The 22,456-nt window shown below is 39.5% G+C and overlaps 3 protein-coding genes across 4 annotated transcripts; 1 reads left to right on the top strand and 2 right to left on the bottom strand.

Annotated features, from left to right (window-relative positions):
• Window positions 1–1,230: 1,230 nt before the first annotated feature.
• pgpep1l (pyroglutamyl-peptidase I like) lies at window positions 1,231–3,204 on the bottom strand (the record flags this gene model as incomplete). The annotated part of the gene is given in 3 exon segments (XM_079684609.1): window positions 1,231–2,605; window positions 3,136–3,197; window positions 3,199–3,204. Coding segments are annotated over 3 exon segments (390 nt in total). The 3' UTR covers window positions 1,231–2,283.
• A 1,361-nt stretch (window positions 3,205–4,565) lies between these two features.
• synm (synemin, intermediate filament protein) lies at window positions 4,566–12,461 on the top strand. Its single transcript, XM_079680827.1, has 4 exons — window positions 4,566–5,507; window positions 6,613–6,737; window positions 8,275–8,354; window positions 8,600–12,461. Exons 1-4 carry the CDS (start codon window positions 4,710–4,712, stop codon window positions 10,597–10,599), a joined length of 3,003 nt encoding a protein of 1,000 aa, XP_079536953.1. The 5' UTR covers window positions 4,566–4,709; the 3' UTR covers window positions 10,600–12,461.
• On the bottom strand, window positions 10,998–21,521 carry ttc23 (tetratricopeptide repeat domain 23). 2 transcript variants are annotated; one of them, XM_079680828.1, is made up of 11 exons: window positions 21,325–21,521; window positions 20,894–21,071; window positions 20,273–20,396; window positions 19,753–19,909; window positions 19,533–19,658; window positions 15,628–15,799; window positions 15,377–15,482; window positions 14,912–15,039; window positions 14,618–14,767; window positions 12,948–13,030; window positions 10,998–12,802 (listed from the first exon to the last, which is right to left on the bottom strand). In XM_079680828.1, exons 1-11 carry the CDS (start codon window positions 21,381–21,383, stop codon window positions 12,691–12,693), a joined length of 1,395 nt encoding a protein of 464 aa, XP_079536954.1. In that variant the 5' UTR covers window positions 21,384–21,521; the 3' UTR covers window positions 10,998–12,690. The 2 variants fall into 2 exon arrangements, with proteins under 2 accessions (XP_079536954.1, XP_079536955.1); XM_079680829.1 differs by having other exon boundaries at window positions 20,894–21,009.
• Between the last annotated feature and the right edge of the window lie 935 nt (window positions 21,522–22,456).

Below are 22,456 nucleotides of genomic sequence, written 5' to 3'. Positions count from 1 at the left end.
GGACAAGAGCTGGAATATCTGTGTTGGAAGATCAGCCCACTGATTTCTGTCCCAATGTTTTTTTTAAATGTCTCTTAGAATACAAAGTGGAGGAGACAGAATCAGTTTAAACTAATGTTCGGTATCAAGGTGAGAAACATATACAAATGTGAACCTTATAATTTAATTTGACTGGATACAGTTTATAAAAGGCTTACAGGAGGGACAGTATGATAAGACTAGAGACCAGGGCACAACTTCGACATCCGATATCCCAACTCCACTGACTCACCACATATTTTTACAACCTTAAATCCTCATAAGACAAATCTAAATCATTTATTTATATAATAGTCAGAACAGTTATCATGTGAATATTTTAAAAGGGAAAACATGTTTTATTGACTTCCACGAAAAACACATTTGCTGTTTACCTGTAGCATGAAATGCTGCAAGGTTGCAGCACCTCCTAAACATCCAGATTACAATTTTAAAACGTATATTTGGTTATGTATATGCCGCAGTGCTCTGAATGTAACGAGGAATTTTTGCTGTACGCAAAACCACCTTTGTAGAGATGGCAGCAACATACACGTTTGTTCCTTCATTTCTAAATCAATGTACATTTTCAATCATACCCCCCCCCCTGAACTCTGTGTTTACTAACACCATCACTTCCCCTGTCCAACTACATCTGCTCTGGAGATAGATCATTTCTACGTCTTCTGTTTTTTCTATCGTTAGGAAGTAAACTCAACACGCCTTTTCAGAACTATTTGTAGTGCTACTAACACTAATGCTGCTGTTTAAAACTACTCAGTGGATCTTATACTGTCATCAAAAATGTTGAGTGTGATGGTGGCAAAGAAGCTTTTACATCTCAAAACTTCTCATTAAAACCTCAGCTCTACTTCCTCTCACATGGAGAATGGTGTCTCAGTGCAAGGGCTTCTGGGCTTGAGACAATTGAAGATTCAGGCTGAAAATATGACCCAAAAGCAATACAATTGATTGTTCTTCTAAGTTGTTATTGAGCACTATATCTGTGCATGATTTAAGTGAATCAAGAAGTGAACCATATTTCTAATTGCTGCTGAATATCACTTTGGTACTGATATCACCACTTACAAGCAGACAGCTTGTGTAGTTACTTAACATATCTGTGCATTTATGTTCTTTCCATTCAGATTTATGTAATGATAAAATACAAACAATTCAGTTCTGGAGTAGGCATTAAATTGACCTGGCGTGTGATGAATTACTGTTAAATAAATAGTTACGATTAGATCATAAATACCGCATTTAAATATACAAGTGGACGTGTAAAGAACAGGAAGTTTTTGTAGATTACGGGTAGTAATGGTACAGAGTAAACAATAGATTAGGAAGATAGGATAGGCCTTAGTTTACAGCTTCACACTAGCTGCTTTTTTGCATTACCAGATGTATGTAAACAGACAGAAGCTAAAAAAAACATTAATACACTTTAACTTTCATTCTCCTGAATGTTCTTCATGTAAACCTGAGGTTTATGAAGGATGCATCGGTGCATTCAAACTGCAATAATAAGTTTGAGGTTTATCATTATCATGCCTCTGTTTTTATGATTTGCATTCCTATACCTTCTGAGGGGGCCTTGGTTTAATGCTCTTATTTTATTACAATACTTTCACTAAATCTTTGTTCATTACCTGATTGGGGAAAAAACAATCAAAAACCGTCACCAGACTGTCTTTTTTCAAGCTCTGTATCTGAGGCCTCAAGGTTTTTTCACACCTATAACTGAGATGGGGTATTTTTGACATGCCATCTCCAAATGTGTATCTGAGAATTTCTTGTATTTTCTTTTTTTTCCTGAAATTTTGAATAAATAAATGAATGAGAACTTTTACTGTTTTTCTATTTAATTAATCCATGGCCTCATTTTCTCAACAACATGGTTGAGCAATACAGTGTCTGTTTGGTGTGCAATGTCTTTATGACAAGATCAACATGCTGTTAACACCTGCTTAATGAAGTCTGCATTCATCATCTCTATGATCTCAAGGGGCCAATCTGATTAAATAAAGGTTTGAAATCTCTCTATGCAGTTTCTGAAGGGGGTTCCAGCTGGTCCAGCATGGATAAATGAGGGTCTGCAGCAGAGGAAGTAGTTTTTTTTTTATTTTTTAAGTAAAGCCTTTTTATTGTCATTATACACAAGAGTAACGAGATTCAGAGTGCACCTCTGTCCCGCTGTGCAAAAAATACAAACACATACATAACGCTAAAAAAACACGGCAATAGGACAGACAACATAAACAATCATACGGGGGAATACATAGTTACAATATATTGATATAAAAACAGTAAATAAAGTGCATTAAAAGTGTGTGTATGTGTGAGAATGGTTACGGTTATTGCATTATGTGTGGTGGTTATGTGTGGTGGTACCAGGGATAGAAACTGTTTTTGAGTCTGTTTGTCTGTAAGTTGAAGGTCCTGTATCTTCTCCAGAAGACAGGAGAGAGAACAGTCTGTGACCTGGGTGAGAGTAGTTGAGGTCAGGCTGCCAGATGAGGGTACATGGATGATGGCTGCCCTCCTCTGACCGTGATACAGCAAGCAGTAATACGCAAATTCACACCTGGGGAGCAGTGAAGTTACATTTAGATTGAATATCTTACAGACATTCACGCTGTAGTTTCACAGACCACTGCAGCCAGAGGATGGTTAGTTTCCACAGGGTTTCATTTGTAAAAAATACAATAGAAAGAAGTGTCTGGTTCAGTTTAGTAATACTATATGGTAAAGATGGGAGTTAGTAGTTCACATGCCAAGGAAGCTATTGAAAATACATCAGTATTTATAATGAACAAAATGCTTAATTGTCATTAAAATACTAATTTAAAAGTGAAGGTGGACTAAATAAACATATATTTTTCTTATTGGTATGGATTTGGAGGCATTGGGTCACATGGCATGTAAGCTATTAAAGAAAACTGTAATGAATTAATGACACAACCGTTTAAACAAAAAGGATGCGCAACATGGGACACATTTATAATGTATTTTTTAAATAATTTGTTATTAATGTGGCAAGTTAGCCCAGATGTATTGCATATAGCATGTTTTTTTAACATTCAAAAGGAAATTTATTTCAGAGCAGAAACCTACCTGCCAGCATCTCTTGAATAAATAACATCTGTCCCTCCTTGTCTGAACTCCTTGGCGACCGCCCTTCATGTCATGTTGACGGCTGACAGTTTCTCTGCCCCCCCCCCCCCCCCCCCCACACACACACACACACACACACACACACACACACACACACACACACACACACACACACACACACACAGCAGTCACCCTATTATTATCTGTAACTGTTAATACTTTGAAAATACATACATAACTATATTTTGTGTAAATGTGTCTTTATGTGTCATTTATTTGTTGCAATAGTCTTAGCTTTTACAATTGTACTATTTTGTACTCAATGTTTACCTTTGGGTGAAGAGTTTGCCAAATAACTCACTGGAACTTCCTTTGTGCAAACATGAGTCTTCTCTCCTAGTCCAACAAATTTATAAAAAAGTACCGGATTTTGAATGGTTGAGAGATGATGACAAGACAAGCCAATTAGCCCTATTGATTTAAGAAGAGGCAAGAAATGGATGGGTTAAAATACCAGATCTGGTGTAAAACTCTTAAATAAAGACGTATTATAAATGGTAAGTATTTATGTCCCACAATAGTTATAAGACAAGCCGGTAGTTTTCTCTTTTTTTGTATTACCTGGGCTGCTTTCCAATTTGGGTTCACTAAAAACTGTCGAAAAGGTCCAAAGCCTTATATTAGGGGATGAAAAATCGAAATGAACGCCGGTTTGAAAACTTCGTGTAATCATGAGCAGACTTTTACTATTTTACCTGTAACCACCACGATTTCTTCTCGACTCATAACGCAGTGAGGTTGACAAAGTCAATAAGGAGAAATTTTGCTACGCACTTTTAGGATCAGCACAATGAAAAACATCAGGGTTAAATTTAGCCTCTGCAGTTCACCTTTATGTCCGCTTGGGGGAGGCGTTTCCCGGTGAAAAGTCTATGTGGAAGTGATGCATTCAGGGTCCTCCAGTTAGTTCTAACATCCAATGTACTGGTTTTTTCGACATTTAAATAACAGAACAAACATAGGCGTAGGTTTTATTAATTAGTTATTTCATAAACACAATTACTGAAAATCAATGGTGTGTTAATTTTATTACATTATAATCAATCAATATAAAGCAGTTTTGAAGATAGAACATCGTGAATCGCCAACATAGATATAAAACAATATATAGATTTCACATTTCAGAAAGCATACAACTATAGGACTACAATACAAAAAATGTATTTCCCATTTAATTAAATTAGACTACGTTTAATTTCCTCATCGTATTATTTTAATTATATTTTTCAGCATCCAGCTTTAGTTAACAGTCTCAACGATGTTTTCCCAACACTCTTGGTTATACTGTAACATGTATAATATTTCCGACAGCACCCAAACTCAGCATAACATCTGCCAGGGAAACGGACGCGCTCGGGGCGATCCTGAGGGAGGACACGCCCTCCTCCTGCACTTGTCAAAGGGCACTGATCGCAAAGTACATCAGTGCACAAAGACGCTCACGCAAATGAGACCGGGACACTTTGAGTAATATACAAACAGGACTTTAAACTCACTTTTTACTAATTAACAAAATGATGCCTTTTAAGAGAACTTTCGAGAGCGAGAAACATCAGCTGAAGGAGCTCAACAGCAGACTTTTCCAGTATCTCTCTCGAACGAAGCAGCTGGAGCAGGAAAATGTGCATCTTATTACTGAAATAAACAAACTGAGAAAAGCAAAGACGACAGAATTGGAGCCCAAGTGCAAGGGCGAGATGCGGGAGCTGAGGAGAATGGTGGAGCAGCTGTCGTTTGAAAAGTCCCAGGCTGAGATGGAGAGGGAGAAGCTATGGCGGGAGTTGCAGATGGTCCAGTCCCTCTGTAGCGAGCAGACTGGGGTGTGCAGGGACATAGGTGGCGAGCTGAAAGGCTGCGAGAAGGAGCTCCAGCAAGCGCACAAGATCAACGTTGAACTCCAGCAGCGTTTGTGTCAACTAGAAAATGAGAGTAAAGGCTTGGAAGAAGTGCAGAGAAAGGAAAAGGTCCATCTGCGGCGTCAGGTGGACTCCCGCATGGTGCCCATCATCACGCAAACTTACCGCGGGCCTCCTGCAGCCACCATGGAGGAGGTGCAGGAGTATGCCCGCAGTCTGTCCGAAGGATGGATGGAGACCTTTGATATGTACCAGAGGAAGGTGGAGGAGATGGAGCAGTCCATTAAAGAGGACCAGGAGAGGATGAGTGGTCTGCAGAGGGAGAAGATGATGTATGCCTCTGAGTTGGACAAATTACGCAGAGAGGGCGACAAACAAGGGAAGATTCAGTTCCATCTTGAAGAAGAGCTGATGCACATGCAGGAGAAATTCAGGGTGGACTTCAGTGAATATCAGGTGAGGAAAAGTCAAACAGGCTAACAAAAAGGCAGCCCATATTCATCTTGCAGAGAGATTTGAGTGAAACCAAAGATTAGGAGATTTATTTTCTATTTTAAGAAGTCCCAAAATACATATAGATGTGATACACCCATTAAATAATCAGACATATCTCCACTGAGCCATGGGAGAGGGGGAGGGTACTCCCTCCTGTCCCTGCCACACCCACTGTGCTTAAAGATGCAGCTCAGAGGCTGCTGCAAATTATCACCCTGTTTGTTAAGAATAAACAGCAATAGTTATATCCAGGCTTATATTTCTAACCTAAAATATATCATACCTCTGCCTTCAGCCTGTCCTGAAAGTATAATTAAATGTATGGCTTTGATTTAAATGTAATCCCCCCCACCCTTACACATAATGACAGTCAACATTACGTGGTGCCTGTCCAGTCTGTGTTCCTTTAACTGTTGAAAGCACGGTTGATCTCGCGTGCAACATTTGACCTCAGTATAAAAGGATTGTAAAGCTTGAATATTTTACCTCCCTAGTACTTTATAGGTGGTAGATTACTCCAGCCACTTAAACCAATTAGATTTCAGACGGACAAATCCTTGTTAGCCTCCTATAGATGGAGCACTAAGCAGGTCCGTGAATTACAAATGAACGCATGGGTCATACATTTCTCCAGTTACAGCTCTGTGGTAACATTACAAGTGAAAATGACATCCTTTGATTGATTTAAAATGTTCATGGACAAATGACAGCAATAACTGGGTTAGGTGGTCCAAGTTTGTTGTGCAGTATGCTAGTGAGATCAGACCTAATTTGGACAATAACATTCAGCCAGTTTGCTTTATTTTTTGGTATTATAATACAATTTTAAAAAAGTGGGGACTCAGAAACACAGATTTTCAAGTTTGCACAGTTTAGGCTGCAGTAAAATAAAATGTAGTCCCAAACTTTGGTGGTCAGTGGTTAACAAGGCAGCACACTTACAGTAGTTTATAGTTAAATTACAGGGATAAACAAAACAGTATATAATACCCAATGGACAGACCACAGATTTGTAAAAGCAGCATGAAAACTTTCACTATGATTTTCTTCCCCTTTCCCCCTTCAGATGATTATTGAGCAGTTGGAGCATGAGAGGAATTTGATGGCTGACACTATTGCAGAAAAGATGCGAGACCACCAGAACCTTCTGCAGGTCAGGATGGACCTGGGCATGGAGGTGGCTTCCTACAGGTAATACGCTCATGTATTTTGTCTTATTTTTACATTTGTATTTGTTATAGTAGGGAAAACACTGCATCTATCATGCACCCTAAAACTCAAGTTGCTAAATGGAATTCAGCCCTCTTTATTTGTATTATTTACACAAGTGCTTTATTGTAGATTCTGGAAATTAAATGTACTTTAAAGTGTGAGTATAAAAACCAAGCAAGCCCCCTCAGAAATGTTTTGTTTCAGTAGTTTTCTTTTTCTTTTGTAAATTAAGAAATAACTAGTATGTGAATAGTTACATCCTCCTTTTTAGTGATATTTCCATGCTTTTAAGTTTACTTTGTTTGACCAGCTGCCACTACTTGAAGTCAATCTTAGCTTAATTAGTGATTTCATTAAACACAAATAGAAAGCGGCTGCCCGGCTGACCACACTTAAGTAATCTGAACTTTACTTAGATAAACTGTAGTAGCTCTGACATTTTACAAATACTTCCATGAGCTAACCATACAATTAATAAGTTGTTAAAACTTTCTCTCTCGTTTAAGTTTTAAGTGTTTATTATGGATTATTTATATCTGGCATTTTAAATCCTGTCTAGCCTTCTACTCCTAACACAGCGCGTCACATACTAACAGACCATTTTTACTGAAAGTTATTTATAAACAGTTTATGCACCATAATGTAACATTCAGTAATTTAGCACCCCCCCTACAGTTTTAGAGTGCAATGTACACCGCCAAACACCGCTATACACCGCTGTCGTTGTCCATTCACCCGCTACGGTTCACGCATGTCACAGGCGCCAACTACTCCCCCATTCACACACAAATACATCATGACCTCTTACCTGATATTGTAGGACATCTTTACAAGTTTGAATCCTTTTTCAGGAAACTACGATGCTAACAGTATTGAGCCATCCCCCAGGTAGTGCTTAGGACTATCTGCTCCACTCTGTCTCTTTATGGCAGACGATATGCAGGCAAACATGGTTTGTTATGAAGTTTTGGAATAGACAGAATGTTTTCTCAGAGACGAGGCAGCGGTATGTGTTTTTGTGTGTGTCACAAGTCAGCTTTTGCTTTGGGATTCATGGGGAAATGTGGACCGCCCCCGTTGTACTGTTATTTTTAGGTCAGTCTTTCGGAAGGCGGTCTCCGGAGAGGTTGTTCCTTTTCAAGGCACGTTGGTTTGCTGTTTTACATTTTTTTGAGGCATAGCTAAGGATAGGTGAGCTGCTAAAGCTAATTATTATAAGGTCTTTATCACATGACATTGGCCCTTCATGATTTTGATGATTACCACCCTATATGGCCAGGTCCTGGGTCCATACTGTCTTGTAAGCCTGTTGCGTTTAGTTTGAGGGGGCTGAGATGGCAGATCTGAATGATGTACACCGTCTCGTGAGGTATTTGTCTTTGGTCTTTTAAATACTATATTGGGAAAAACAAATTGAATAGGAGTTATCCTCCTATTCAAAAAATTTTCAGAGATACTGTATATGATGTCTTATTTACCCTCGTCTTTAAATATGTTTCTTTTATTGTTTGTTCAGGGCTCTCCTGGAAGGTGAGAGAATGGATCTGCAAGACACTCGTAGGAGGGTGACTCCACAGCAACGAGAAAGAATAATAGGTAACGTATTTCAAATGATTTATAGTTGTGACATGTTGCTCACTTAACCTTATTGTCTAGAAATAGTTTGACATTTTAGCAATATACTCTTGCTAATAGTTACATGAGAAGATCAATACCACTCTCATTTGAGATTGGTTTGGATCTTCTTATCTCTTACCAAGAAAGCAAATAAGCGTAATTCCAAAATGTTCAAAGTATTCCTTTAAGTATCTACCTAAATATTCATTCATTTCCTGTCTCAGATATAAGGATGCCTGCCCTGCCCTACACTCAAAGAGCTTCCACCTCAACCAGCAGACAACACACCAGGTACACACCGCCAACTTCAAACATGACAAGATCTCCTCTGCCTTCCTCTGGATCCACGAGTCCCTCCAGGGTCATTCCTATTTCAGTTGCAGCCAGAGCTCGGCATCAGAGTCCTGCATCTAGAAGGGACATGATCTCATTCACCAAATCTCGGGCTTCCACCCCTGCGACCACGACCACCTCTGTCACCAAAGATAAACCGACAAGCCAGAGTGAATACCAAATGAAACAACATGTCCAGAAAACAGAAGCAGAGGAAAACACTGATGAGATCAAAAAGATGGAGGATCAAGCCAGTCACAAGACTTCCTCTTCTACTGATACCAGATCAGTGAGGGTGGTGTCCCCGCAAATGATGAGCCTGAGCAAGAAAACTGAGGCAGAAAACAAAAAGCAAGTGTCAGATGAAAAAGAGAAAGATGATGACGAATGGAAAACAGTGTCTACAATTGTCCCTATTGAGAGAAAGATTTTAAATTCTGTGTCTGTAGAGGAGATTATTGAGAAGGCGATGAGACCAGAAGGTTTGGAAGCTAGGGTTAGCTCCCCTGGAGAATCCCAGCTAAGCTACCATGTGGAGAAAACTGAGCAGGAAGATGGAACAACTAAGACACAGATTGTGATGGTGTCCAAAGTGGAAGAAGAGCTTGATTTGTCCGAGGACTCTGTACTGGAGGATTTAATGAGCCAAGGGGTTATGAAGGTGTCCCTGGAAGATATCAAGGACACACCAACAGGAAGCATGATCCAGAACTTGCTGAGTGGCCTGCAGGCAAGTGGAAACTTGGAAAATAAGTCTGTCAATGTGGAAATCATTGAGGAACCGGTGGAGTCTTACGATGACGAGGATCTTGAGTTTGAGTCGAGATCTACTTTTTATGAGCCCTCCTCAACATATTTTCAAATTGAGGAGCTAGAAAATATCCCTCATGAGGCTCAAGTTCCGAGGAGTGACCGTGAGGAGGTGACAGATCACTTCAAAGGTGGGTTGGATGTCCAGGAGGTTTCTAGACAGAGTGAATCTTCATATTTCTCCCATGAAGAGCCAGATGAGTACTTTGTCTCCACACCAGATGATAATCTTTCTGAAATCGACGACGGTGGTGGCATCACCTCATATGGACATTATGGTATGGTAGATGACCTGTCAGATGAGAGGTATTACCAGGACGAAGGTCTTCCATCCAAAGGAGTGATTGTAGAGGAAAGTGACGAACACAAGTTCATGTCAGATGATCACTCATTTGTCAAGGATAGTTTTCCAGAGTGCATCATTGAAGAGGAGGTTTGCGTCTCCCCTGTAGTGCAGGAGTCAATGCTGGAGTTCCTGAGGGAGGACTCTTTGGAGCCCAGAGAGCAGCTAAAGGGAGCTCTGGAGAAGCTACAAAGCTCAGTGTCAGGTCCACTGAAGGAGGAGTTGGCTTTCCTCTCAAAAGTGAATAGCGATGGTTCACAGAATGTGGAAGTCAAAAAGGTCACGCAGTCAAGTGACAACGGCAACATGACTATAGTTGCAGAGCTCAACGTCTCGCAAAGTCTGGAAGACTCTGGGCTGCTGGAGGCAGAAGGTGATATGTCTGAAGAGCAGATCATGGCAGTGCTCAGATCTTCTAACCCGGGGCTTGAGAACGCCTTCCAGGGGGGGGCAGGAGGGGGATACAGCTTTAGGGTCTCCAAAGAAGAGGATTTTGTGACTGGTGAAGAGTTTGAAGGCTTTACTAGCGAAGGAGGCTTTTCATCTGAAGTCACTGAGAAACACATCAAACTGGGCCCATCAGAAAAGTCCTTCACCTTCCAGATGGACGTAGAGGGCAGCCATGCTGAGGCCACCTCAGAGCAGGAGCTGCTCTCTCAGGCCGTGCACAGCCCAGTGAAGATCTCTCATCAGAAAAGAGTTGCAACTGTCTACCTTGAAAGGCCGACAGATGATTAACAAACTAAGTGCTTACCAATGCTACTATTTCAAGTGCAGCGGTCGTTTTAACACAGCAGTCCACACACATAGCATTAATGCAGAAGACACTATAATAATGATCTAAGGCTTTGCAGTTAAATATATATCAGATTGATTTTGGTGAGCTCTTATACTGATTAATTTCAATTATTTAGTAACAATGGCCGGACTTACACATGTTTTTATGGTAATACAATTTGCAATATTACGATAAAAAAACAGCATGGGTCCTGATCCTCTTCCGCATTGATATTTGTTAACAGTTAATACAGAATGCAGTTTATTATCAAAGATGTTCATTTATTCTCTCTAGATTTCTATATTTTTGTACTGACCCTTGCTGCACATCTTAAACTGCCCGTTCTGCAGTTTACAACTCCCCGCATCAAGTCAACAAAATGTTGGAGTTCTGAGTTGCTGTGAACTGTTTGCTGATTGAAGCTTTCATTCTTTTTTTTTTTACTTTGGCTCGGCTGCCAAATGAAATGGTTTTAGTATACTGCATCCTGTAACACAGGCGTTTTTTTTGAAGCAGTGGTCAGTGACGTGTGCAGCATATAGTGAAGCTTGGAGCTGAGAATGGTATATAGTGTTGACAAAAAGAGGGTAGCTTGTCTTAAGAAACTTTGCAAGTCTGAAAGCTGCGATTGAAGTGTGTTGTATGTGACACTTAAAAGTGACTTTGAAGTAAATAACTGTCAGTTCTTTTAAGAAGATTTAGCTTTACTCACAACTAATGGCAAATGTTGACTAATTAGAACAAAAATGTTGCCTAATATACAACCAAAGCCTAGTTACATTATCAATGTAATCTTTGTGGAATGGGTTTGTGAAATGTGTCTTTACATGGTGTGTGTCAGTATCTTACATTTCTAATTCTACAACAGCAAACATGTAGTTAGGGAGCTGGGAACTTATAATGGCAAATCATACCATTTAGAACACTAAAATAGGGTTGTCAATTTTAGAGGGTGAAATACTAAGATGAAAGGACGGAGTAAAAGAAATGTAATTAATTCAAAAGGAAACAGTGATAGTGTTGAACATATAATCACATGTAGTTTGATGTACAGTATGTCTTGTCTGGACGCCTTTTGGCTCGGAAGCATTCGTTGGCGTCACAGTGTTGACAGGAAGGATTCACCTTTGCTCGTGCATACGTGTGTCCATGACCGTGAGTGACTATTTTTGGATCAGCAGCTTAGCGGCATTGACTGCTCATTAGGTTTTGTTGTGTGGCGTACTAGTTGCAGAGGCAGAAATGGTCCACTATGATTACAGTTTAGTCGTGCACAAGTGTCTAAGTGTCTGCAAAATGTACACTTTGTAACCATTTAGTCATTTCTTCACAGGTTGGCTTCTTGGCACTATTATGTTAAAGAAATGTGCAAAAACACAAAGTTAAGCATGAATGCTTAATAATTATGTTAATTTTTTGAAATACTCTGGATGAAACTTCAATTAAAAAGATTTGCATTTAAGTGCCCAGAGACAGCATATTTCCATACATTTTGCAAACTGCAGTAATTGAAATAAAATATGTACATCAGTGCACTTAACTTGTGGCTTAATTAGGAATATGTGCATCTATGTACAAAGTGTCATCTGGATAATGTGCCATTTCTTTGTATTAAAATGTTTTACATCAGCATACAGAACATGTATTGATATATAAAGAAAGTTTAATGAGTCAAATGTTCAATATATGTTATTAAAACATCATTGCTTTTATTGACATAATGATTTATATTTAACAATTGTCATTATTGCTTATTGGTGAAAAAGGTTCCAGCCCTTATTTGGAAATTGATTGACACAATTAAAATCTATTGTGAGTATGATTTCTGAGTGTGGGTATTTCTTCAAAGCTTACTTATATCACCAATGTTACTCAATATCACGTTATTCCAGTAGATATATCAAGTCACTAAAGCTCATTTTCAACATTGGTAGCTGCCTGTTTTATTATATACAGTAAAAGCAAGACAAACTTTTAAAATACAAATATCAGTAGACAAATATCCGTTCCAAACCTGCATTGTTCTGACAAAATGATCAACTATTTACATTTTAGGAGTCAGACATTGAGTGTCCATCTTTGCCAGCGGATGGTGCAACTGACTGTGTCTGATTTGTTTTCCTTCTACCTCGCCTCTTCTGTCTCTCAGCCATCTCGGGGGCCCTGCAGAACATACATCAACATACTGAAACATGGGTCTGTTATTTCAATGCATTCCTCTAACCTAAAAGCATTCTCTTATTGTAAAATCAGTTAATAGGAAATGTATCACATATGATTTAAACTCTAAATATTTCAGAAGATTTACCGGGCCAGCATGTCCACAGCTTTTTGTGTAGCTTTTGTCTTCTTGTGCTGAGAACCGTACAACAAACTCTGGATCTCCAGGCACTGAAATTTGAAATAAAAACAGTTACGACAGCAGAATAAGTGCTCAGTGGAAGTTCAGAAGTGCAACTCATACTTGAAGGGACTTAACACTTCCTTCCTAGCAACATTTAAATACACCAAACACCCCAAAATAACTACTGTTGCAGCCAAAGGTTTAGATACCACCTGTGCTGACCACTCAACATGAGGGGGATCTGATAGATTTAGGAATCACCAACCCATGAACCTGAGGAGATTAACTCAACTTTAAGACCTCCTACTTTTTTCTGATCCAATCAAATAAGAGGAAACTCAAGAACTTCTAATCTCGACATTAGAAAGTATTGCGTTATTTAACAGAACCCAGAAAAGCTAATCACAAACACAGGCATTTAATAACATTGCGCTCAAATAATTGTGCAATGGACTTTGAAAAAAGCCTGCTTGTCATTTCACCATTTACCATAAATAACGAGATGTGAAGACAGTTTTATAAAAAATATGGAAAGAGAAAAGTGTCTCTCTTCACCAGGCAAAGTGAAAACACTCTGTAACCTGGAACAGATCCATGTGGCCTCCTGAATGTTTTTGCTGTTGCTAAGGTTGAGGTAATGGAAGGTCTTTTTTTCCCAAAGCACTACAGTTGAAAGGGAATATGTGAAGTGTGTGTCTGTGTGTGCCATTGTTCGCTGTGTTTTTTTAGTTGATCATATGTTCTGTATTTGCTGTATGAGCCAGGTTTCCTTTGGAAAAACAAAGTTTCTTAATCAGAGTGCAGATGGCTTCATGTTGACATATCTGCTCTGCGTCATTGTGCTTCAGAAAGGTTAGCAGCATTGTGGGTGTAGAGAGAGTCCTGATATACCCTGTCCAAGACCCCCCTGCACTGGCGTCTTAGATGTCAAAACAAAACAACATAGCAACCAGGCCCCTTTTACTTAGAGGCATGTTGTTACTAGTACCAAGAAACCCCCATTTACTGGTGTATTTTAGTATATTTGATGAGCGACAGAACTGAGCTCATATGGAAAACATGTGCAGTGCTACAGTATGTGAAAAACAAAAAACACATTACATAAGGAATAAAGTAACAGAGGAGATACATGGTGAAAGGCTGCTGTGTTTTCAGTGCATGTGTGTTGAAATACATAGGAATGTCACTGTTGTTTCGAAGGACATAATGCCATGCCCTCACTAATTGGGGTCAGTGTCCCTTTAATTGACAGCAGTTAGCAAACAGCCAAAGTTGTGTTGCCCATCTGTCCGTCTCCATCCAGAACGAGGAAACACAAAGTCCCTGTGTATGATATTTTACACCAGAGACAGCAGCTCTGCACACTGCACTCTTCCAATATTAGAACACCACTGATAGCACTGAGCTTCAGGGAGGATTTTAGAAATAGACCGGGACTCTGTGAGTATATTTTGCACTGGCCTCTCACTGGTTTAGATGGACACACCTGCTGACTCCTTGCCTTTTATTAAACCCTCCTAAAGAATCTGGCAGGGACAATGTCAGGTTACCCCATGCAGTATTTATAATATGCACTTACAGGTTGTATCCAAGCAGGCTAACATTCGTTTTTGTGTTATGTAATCTGATATTACCTTTGTCATGGTCCTATGGGCCTGCTTCACTCTGCCCTCACTCATCTCTACACTTCCTATCAGCTGAAGGGTGTCTGCTACCTCAGCACTCAGATCACCAAAAGTAGATCTCTTTGTTGCAAGAGAAGCTCTCTGGATCTCCACACATCTCTGAAATGGAACATTGAAAATAGGTTAATCATCACTTTCCGGGTTAGCAGGTGGAATACATACCCTGACCTTAATAGACTTTCCATTGTGTGGCTCTTTAAACATAGAGGTGTAATTGTAAGTGTGTGTATGTTTGTGTGTAACCTCTTGCTGGTCACTGAGGAGGAGGAAACGACAGAAATCATCCTGGGCCGTGAGAAAGGCAGGATCCTGAGGGCCTGCACAGTGTTTGTACGCACTTAGACTCTGCTCAAAGTAGAGACCTGCAGAGTCTGAAACATCACAGGGAAGAACATACAAACTATGCAGGTTAACTTCAATGGTAGCAATATTTGAGAGAATAAATGAAAATATAATACTGCCATAGAATCCATGCAACATGATTTTTTTTTAAATAGATTTTGTTACTTTTGAGATGCTTCACATTGCTACCATTAGCCAAGAAACAGCTGAAATGGGTAAATCATAATGGCTTGAATGAACCTGGGTATGTGTTAAATGAGGCTATTATAAGTCGGGTTTCCTTAACATCAGCTTAAAGAATGTCACAAAAGGGAAGACTAATTAACCCCTTGTTGCATATTGCCCAGGCCTAGAGCATAAACTCACCATTGTGACGGGGCTCTGCTGCAGCAGAAAGGAGGAGAGCCAGGCTGTGGCAGATCTGAGCCCCCTCCAGCTCCTCTGGGCTGTGACTCATAGCAATGGCATGAGCCTAGCAGAAACACCCACATGAAAAAAGATATCACATATCACCAAATAAGAGGTGTTGGAACATTACCTAACAACAAGACATGGCCCCACAACAAGAATTCTTCCTGTTTATATACATTGTGCTGTTTGAGTGATATGCCCCTTGCCTTGGAGAGATGCTCTATGGCTCGGTCCAAATGACCTTTGTCCTGTTCGATGGCAGCCATGTCCCTGTAGACGGAACATGTCTTCTCTGGCTTACCACAGTCCTTCAGCACTTGCAGAGACTTCTCACACTGCCTTAATGCATCCTCTGGTCTGTTCTGTCTCCTATAGACCCTATAGAGCAGAATGGACATACAAATGGAATGACTGTCAGATACTGAAAGACAAACAAAATGACAGTGACAAGTTTAGCCCACTATAAAAGGCAGGAGGGCAGAGTTATGATAGATAGGGTACTCTTCAAGTAGTTAGACTGCATTCCTGTGTGTGAAAACACCTGCTCTGCCAAAGTGTACTTGACTGTTACACAGAAACATTACATACAGTATGCTATTTATAACACTCTGTATTTATTATTTAGTGTACAGTATATACCCACAAGCCTTTTACTTCATTATCCCAAGCATGTTTTATATTATAACAAGTAACGGCTTGAGCTTCAGCCAAAACAGGGCTCTGCAGAGTGGTGAAGGCTTTTTGGCTGATGGCTGCATTTGAAGCCTGTTGTACTGCAGACTATAAAAGGGAAAGCTTGCACATTGACCTTTTAATTGTATCCTTATATGTGTCTCTAACAGTCTCAACTAGTTCTTAACACCCTTACTTTACCTACATCTTCTCGGACTCTGACAAACTGCTCCTGCTGTGTTAAGAGTCTCAATGTCCAAATAAGGGGATGGGAACCACTAAAGCAAATGAATGAAGATGAGAGCATGGTTCTTAATGGGACAACGGTTGCTCAGAGTTCTACATCTTTAACAAGATCTGTTAGAACAACATGTTTTGAGTCTACAGAGTATCATGGTGAGAGAGGATGAGACGATGGCTGCAAGGACTCTGGATAGCATCAGGCTACTCTACCAACAGCTGAAACCATCGAATGGACTCTAAAGGTAATTTATCTCTCCTGTTGTGGGGGTGGTCTTTCTCAAAGGGCACACCACTCACTAAGTAAAATCTCTTCCTACATTGTTGTCACACTGCAGAACAGGAAACCCCCTGCTCACAAATGTAAACTGCAAACTCCACTGAGTATAGTTGTATGTACTATCTGAACAGCTTATATGGGTTTCATGAAATTAGATTTAATTTTGTATCCAGCAGGCCCAGTACTGAGTGCATGCAGTATATTGAAGCTGGGCAGCCTACGTGGGAACCTAAAGTCTAAGCTCGATCCTATGATGTCATGCTCACATCCCAAGCCCACATGAATCTGGGTATTCATGGGTAAATGTTTAAATGTCAGCAGCACAGGGTACACAAACACTGTGATGGCTCATTACTGAACACTTTCCATGAATCCATGATTATCCTAACATGCTATGATGGATGTCAGGAGTGCCCCACCTATACTGTATGTATTCATAGGGCAGGCACTTGGGATCCTTTTTGGGCAGCAGTGATGGCTGAATCGGAGCTGCATTAAAGAATGGCTTCAGTCCTGCCATTCTGCCTGCATGGACAAACGGAGACAATCCCCCTCTATCCTCTCATTCACTTTGCATCCTTACACATTTCCTGGCAGGAGAGGAATATGCCACATCCCACTGAAAATCTACTAAGAGTCAACAGGGCAGTGAATTCATATAATAGGGATTTGTACACGTGTTGCCAAGCTAGCCACACTGCCTTGTTTTGTAAAAGTTTCCAGGACATAGTTGACGTAAGTTGCTCAGGGCTTTCACTGGGAAAAATCATACTGTAAGGCCAAGCCGAAGTAAAAGACAGCTTGCTCCAAAAACAAATCTCTGTGGTACGTTGATGTGGTTAAAGGACTATAGAGAATATATTAAATAAAAAACTACCTGTTCAGTCTGGGGTAGTTACTTTCAATCACGCCATTTAAACCCTTGCTGGTTTTAAAATACCTTTTTGGAAAGACTACAAGCAGAGACTAGATCTCAAGCATAGGAATACCTCTGGAGTTTGGCTATTCTGTGCGTTAAAACCGTGTCTGTGAATCGTGGCAATGGCATTAACAGCAATGCAACAGCTTAAACAGAAACATTGGCACAAAGTTGGTTAACATAGAGTGCATTTCAATTGAAAGGGTGTACGATAATTTAGGGTGGAGAGATTATTGGAAGATTTCCTTTATGTATCACTCTAAACATGTTTAATTCAATTAAAACTGTCAAGTAAGATGTAGATTTATGATAGCAGTTAGAAAGAGTTGAAGAGCATGACAACACAAAGAAACAAACACACAGACAGACAGAAACACACACTCAACAGATCTGAACCTAACAATACATATTCCATCTGCAGCTGATCATAGGTGCACACCTTGAGTGTGAATCTAAAACCGAACTGGATGTTTGGACGAGGACCTATAGCAGAGTTGAGTTGGCTTTGGTAGGAACATTCCCCTCCATCACAACAGTGTTGACTGACGGAGCTTTAGAGGCATGCCAAATTCTTAGTCATCCCCCAACAAAAGAGATTTAGCAAGCTTACACATCAGCCAGAGTTTGCACATTTTTTCAATTACACACATTGTGTAAACAAACTATGACTCTCTGAAACAGAACAAGATGGCATAATTTACAAATTCCTATTTGTGTAGCTCACCTCAGCTGCTGATAGGGTTTGTTTACTCTAAATGCTACAGGAGTGATGCCCCAGTTTACCTAGCAACAGCATTTTCAAAACAATGGATCCTACTTACAAAGCGTACCTGTAAGATGGGGGCCCCTGTATAAACACTGTTTTTGCTTGGATACTTGTTAAACAGTCTGAAAACATTTTTCTCCTCACAAAAACAATAACTCTGAAATTTAAGGTCACAGGGCTTTATAGCACAGTCATTGTAAGCTAATAAAATGTTTGATTTTTTTAAACTGTATTTTCAGTTTGACAGGTTTTGCAATTTCACAAAGGTTAGTTACTCATTTGTAAATTATAACATTCACATACAAGGCTTAACAGGATACAAATGCATTCATGGGGTGACCTTAACCCAGGTAAAGTTATACTTCATTTACTGGCCTAATTTTACACCCACAGTGATCTAAACTGCCAAGTGGCTGCTATTTGTATTTGCCAGGCTAAACAGTCTCTGAACAGATCACAGTCCCAGAACAGTCTCACACTTGAGATAAAGGTGTCCTCACCATGATCCACTAAGTCTTTAATCTTCTCCTGAGCATGTAGTATTACCTTTGAGACCTCTGTTGTCAATACCACAACTAGGTTACAAATGCATTTGTAAAAAGGTGGACACAAATCAATAATATTGTAATGGTACTCAGCGTGAAGTAAACAAAGCGGCTTACATTTAACTGAGAATTTAAGGGCTATAGAAAAAAATCAACCAGTCAACTAGACTGTTAATGCAATGTCCAAGAGGGGTATGTGTGGTGAGGGGAGTTAATAATTAAAGAGGGAGAGAAAGGAAAAAAGGAAGAAAGAATAAGGAGAAATGCTTTTATAAAAGAGTGCCTCTAGTTGAGCAGTGACTGGCTGAGAGGATACCAGAAACGTCTCCACCCAGCATCAACACACCCACGCTGACTGCTGAGTAGAATGGACAACCACAAGGGGAAATCCTGACTTTTAAATAATGTTGTTTTCACTAGCATGACTTAGTGAAGAAATAATACAAAAAACACGTAAAAGGTTGATTTCTTTGCAAAATACAGGAATGTGTCGCCATCTTGTGGCCATATTTAAAAGTGAAATGCTGCATTTGAGAATTATGAGTTTGTTATGAATCCCCTCTGTAGATATCAAGTTGTTTGGCTCAGCTTATATTGCATACAATAGGATGCAATGCATCTTTTAATCTAAAATTATCACTTTTCTATTTTGCAAGATATCTGCTGAAATAAATGTAATGCTACTGTACCTGGATAGACCAGTGGAGATTTCCAGCTCAGTCCTCATCTTCTCTTCCTGGTTGATGCCACCCTGTGGATGAAGCTCCTCAAGAACTTGTTCGGCCTCAAGAAAAGAGGATTGTGCCTCCTCGAGAGTTGAAAAGAGTCAAGGAATTATTTCGTTTTATCCTGATATGATACTTCAGTCAATCACATACATTATTGCAAAACCCTTCAGGGCAAGGATATTTGACTGTCAGAAGTGAAGCGCCTCCCTGAATGAGGTGTATGTTCAGAAGACACAGGAGAACCTCATGCTTTTCACCTCTGCCAGAGGAGATGGAGGAGCAGAAAGGAAGCAGATCTCTGGCCAGGGCAGAGTGCTCCTGGGCCTGCAGTCCCCAGCCTGAGGGAACAAAGCAACCATAAGGGATTGTAAATTGAACAGCATGCAAACTCTAAATCTCAACATTATCCACCATTACCTAACATTAGATGGTCATATGAAACATGACTCACGTTTTACCCATCTTAATATAAAGCATGATCATCTACATAGATTCATAAGTCTGGTGTGATGTGTGACATCTTGAAAAATGGCCTCCTACTTTGCCTTTTCAACCAAATATGTGGTACCTGTCTAAGGTAATATAGCAGGCTCCTACTTTATAGGTGAATCAGGACTATGGTTTGTGTAAGTGACAACTCTTTGAAAATCAATTTCATAATAAAACTTTAAATGTAGGCCTACTAACAGTATTACAATTACCCTTGAATTGGAAATATGCTTGAGCCAGTCTGGCATGGGCCTGGGCTACTTTCAGATGTCCATCCCCATAAACCAGCCTAGTCAAAGCCACACAACGCACCAGGTCCTGTATGCAAGCATCAAACTGAACAGATACAGTAAAAACTGTTAATAAGCATCAAATCACTTCAATCACTGCATTTGAAACGATTTAAAAATATTTCTCGGTATCAAACGTATTTTCAATTGACTGATAAACAATTTATCAATAGATCAAATACATTTAAATGTAAAGCTCAATATCAATATCAATTGTGAGTGCTGGTTGATTCATATGAGTATCCTGTTGTGTTGTTGTTTTGTTTACCATCTTAATTATGTTAACTGCAAGTCCTTATCCTAGTTTTAAAAAACGTGATACTCTGAAACTCTGATAGAAACCAAGATGCTGCTAAATGTTTACATCTTAACCACCTTTCTGTTCATTCTCTACTGATAAATAAAATAATGCCTCATACACACTTGCACATACTGTAGATGGCCAGAAACACCTGGATACTTGTATTGTATAGGAATAATCAGGTTTCCCTTTGAAGAATCCCAGTGTGTGGTATAATTGACCCATTACTGTACTGTACCCACCTCTTGGTTGTCTTCACAGGCCTGAGCTCGTCTGTTGAAGTGTTTGAGCTTTTCTTCAGGTGCCATCATAATAAATTCCATCTTAGCATATCCTGTTTGTGATGCGTTCAACACATCTGAGTAACAGGAAGGAGATGCATTCACGACCCTGCTGGTGCTTCCCATGCTTTCAGGGGATCTACAAGTTTGGTCAGGTACAAATACAATACATTATTCAAAAGATGGGCGAACATTTGTGGGACACCGATGTGTGTGGAATGAAAGCGGGGCCATGAAACCCACAAAGTAACCCTCAACTAATTCCTTTAGAAAAGCCTTACTGTTTTGGACTTGTTTGGAAGTAAGAAGCTAACGTTAGCCTACCATCAACATTTACCAGTGGTCATCAACAGAAGCACGAACGTTAGCTTAGCTAAGAAGAAATCACTTACTCAGCTGGAGACTCGGAGGAGTTGGGTCTTGTTTTGGTCATTGCGTTATAATCAGCCATATTTCACAACAATCGACGTAACGTTACCGCGCCATCAGCCGTTTGTGTATTTTCCGGTTTTTTGTTTCCTTGGTTACACTCTCTTTATACATCCATGGCTATACTGGCTAGCGTGACTTACTGCTGCTGCTCTGCCACTTTAAATGTTTCATTATCATAGCATTACAATGGTTGTGGCTAAAATAACCGAAAACACATGACATGCAAATGATTGTTAGTTTTGTTTCATTTACACAATTTAAAAAAAATGTATTAAATGATCTACAGATTATCTACATATCATTTAATAATAAATTGTTATTCTAAGAGTCTGGGGACATGGATTATTTCCCAGAGTTACTTCTATTATAACTAATTAGACTAATTGGAAACATTACAGTATGTGGTATGATAACATTTGCCAGTAAATTTGCAGAAGAAGAAAGAAGAAAAACAAATACATTGATTAATTTATGGTCTTCTATCAGGTCATAATTGCCTCACACACTGTGTTTGATCTCCTGTGTCAAAATGTTGTTTCAAGATCTATTTTTTCCAAGTTTTCCTACAATTGGTTGCATATTCCTTTATATATTTGTGTCAATCAAATGAGTACACATGATACCCAGAGCTAGTGTCTCAGCATAGGTAAAAACGATTTATAATGCACAGAGGGGAAATAAAAAAAGTGGCAATGGCATTTTAACTTGTAAAAAAAGAATAGACTAATGAATTAAGTCAGAGTTGTTTTCATCTCATTAAGAGTGTTGTACAATTAATGTGAGAATCTTAAAATGTTTAGAACATATACATTGCAATGTGATGCTACCTCCACCAGATGTCAGTATAGTTACACAATAGTAGTCGTCCCATATATGCTATAGATTTACAGTTGTGCTAGAGGGAGTATTACAATATTGTTGTGCTCTTCTAAGAAGTGATGGCTTGGACTTGGCCTCTCCTAAAGGCATGCTCACTTCAAAGTGTTAAACTGGAAATATGTAAACCCCAGGGCCAATATTCTTTTATTAGTTTTATACAAACTGCATCCTCAGCATTTATCAGATTACTTTTTGATGTTTTCTCAGTCTTCT

Source organism: Notothenia rossii, assembly GCF_949606895.1.
Source record: "Notothenia rossii genome assembly, chromosome: 5".
NCBI classification, from domain to species: domain Eukaryota; kingdom Metazoa; phylum Chordata; class Actinopteri; order Perciformes; family Nototheniidae; genus Notothenia; species Notothenia rossii.
Note: the sequence above shows the minus strand (reverse complement) of the source record. Positions and strands in the feature narration are given on the sequence as shown.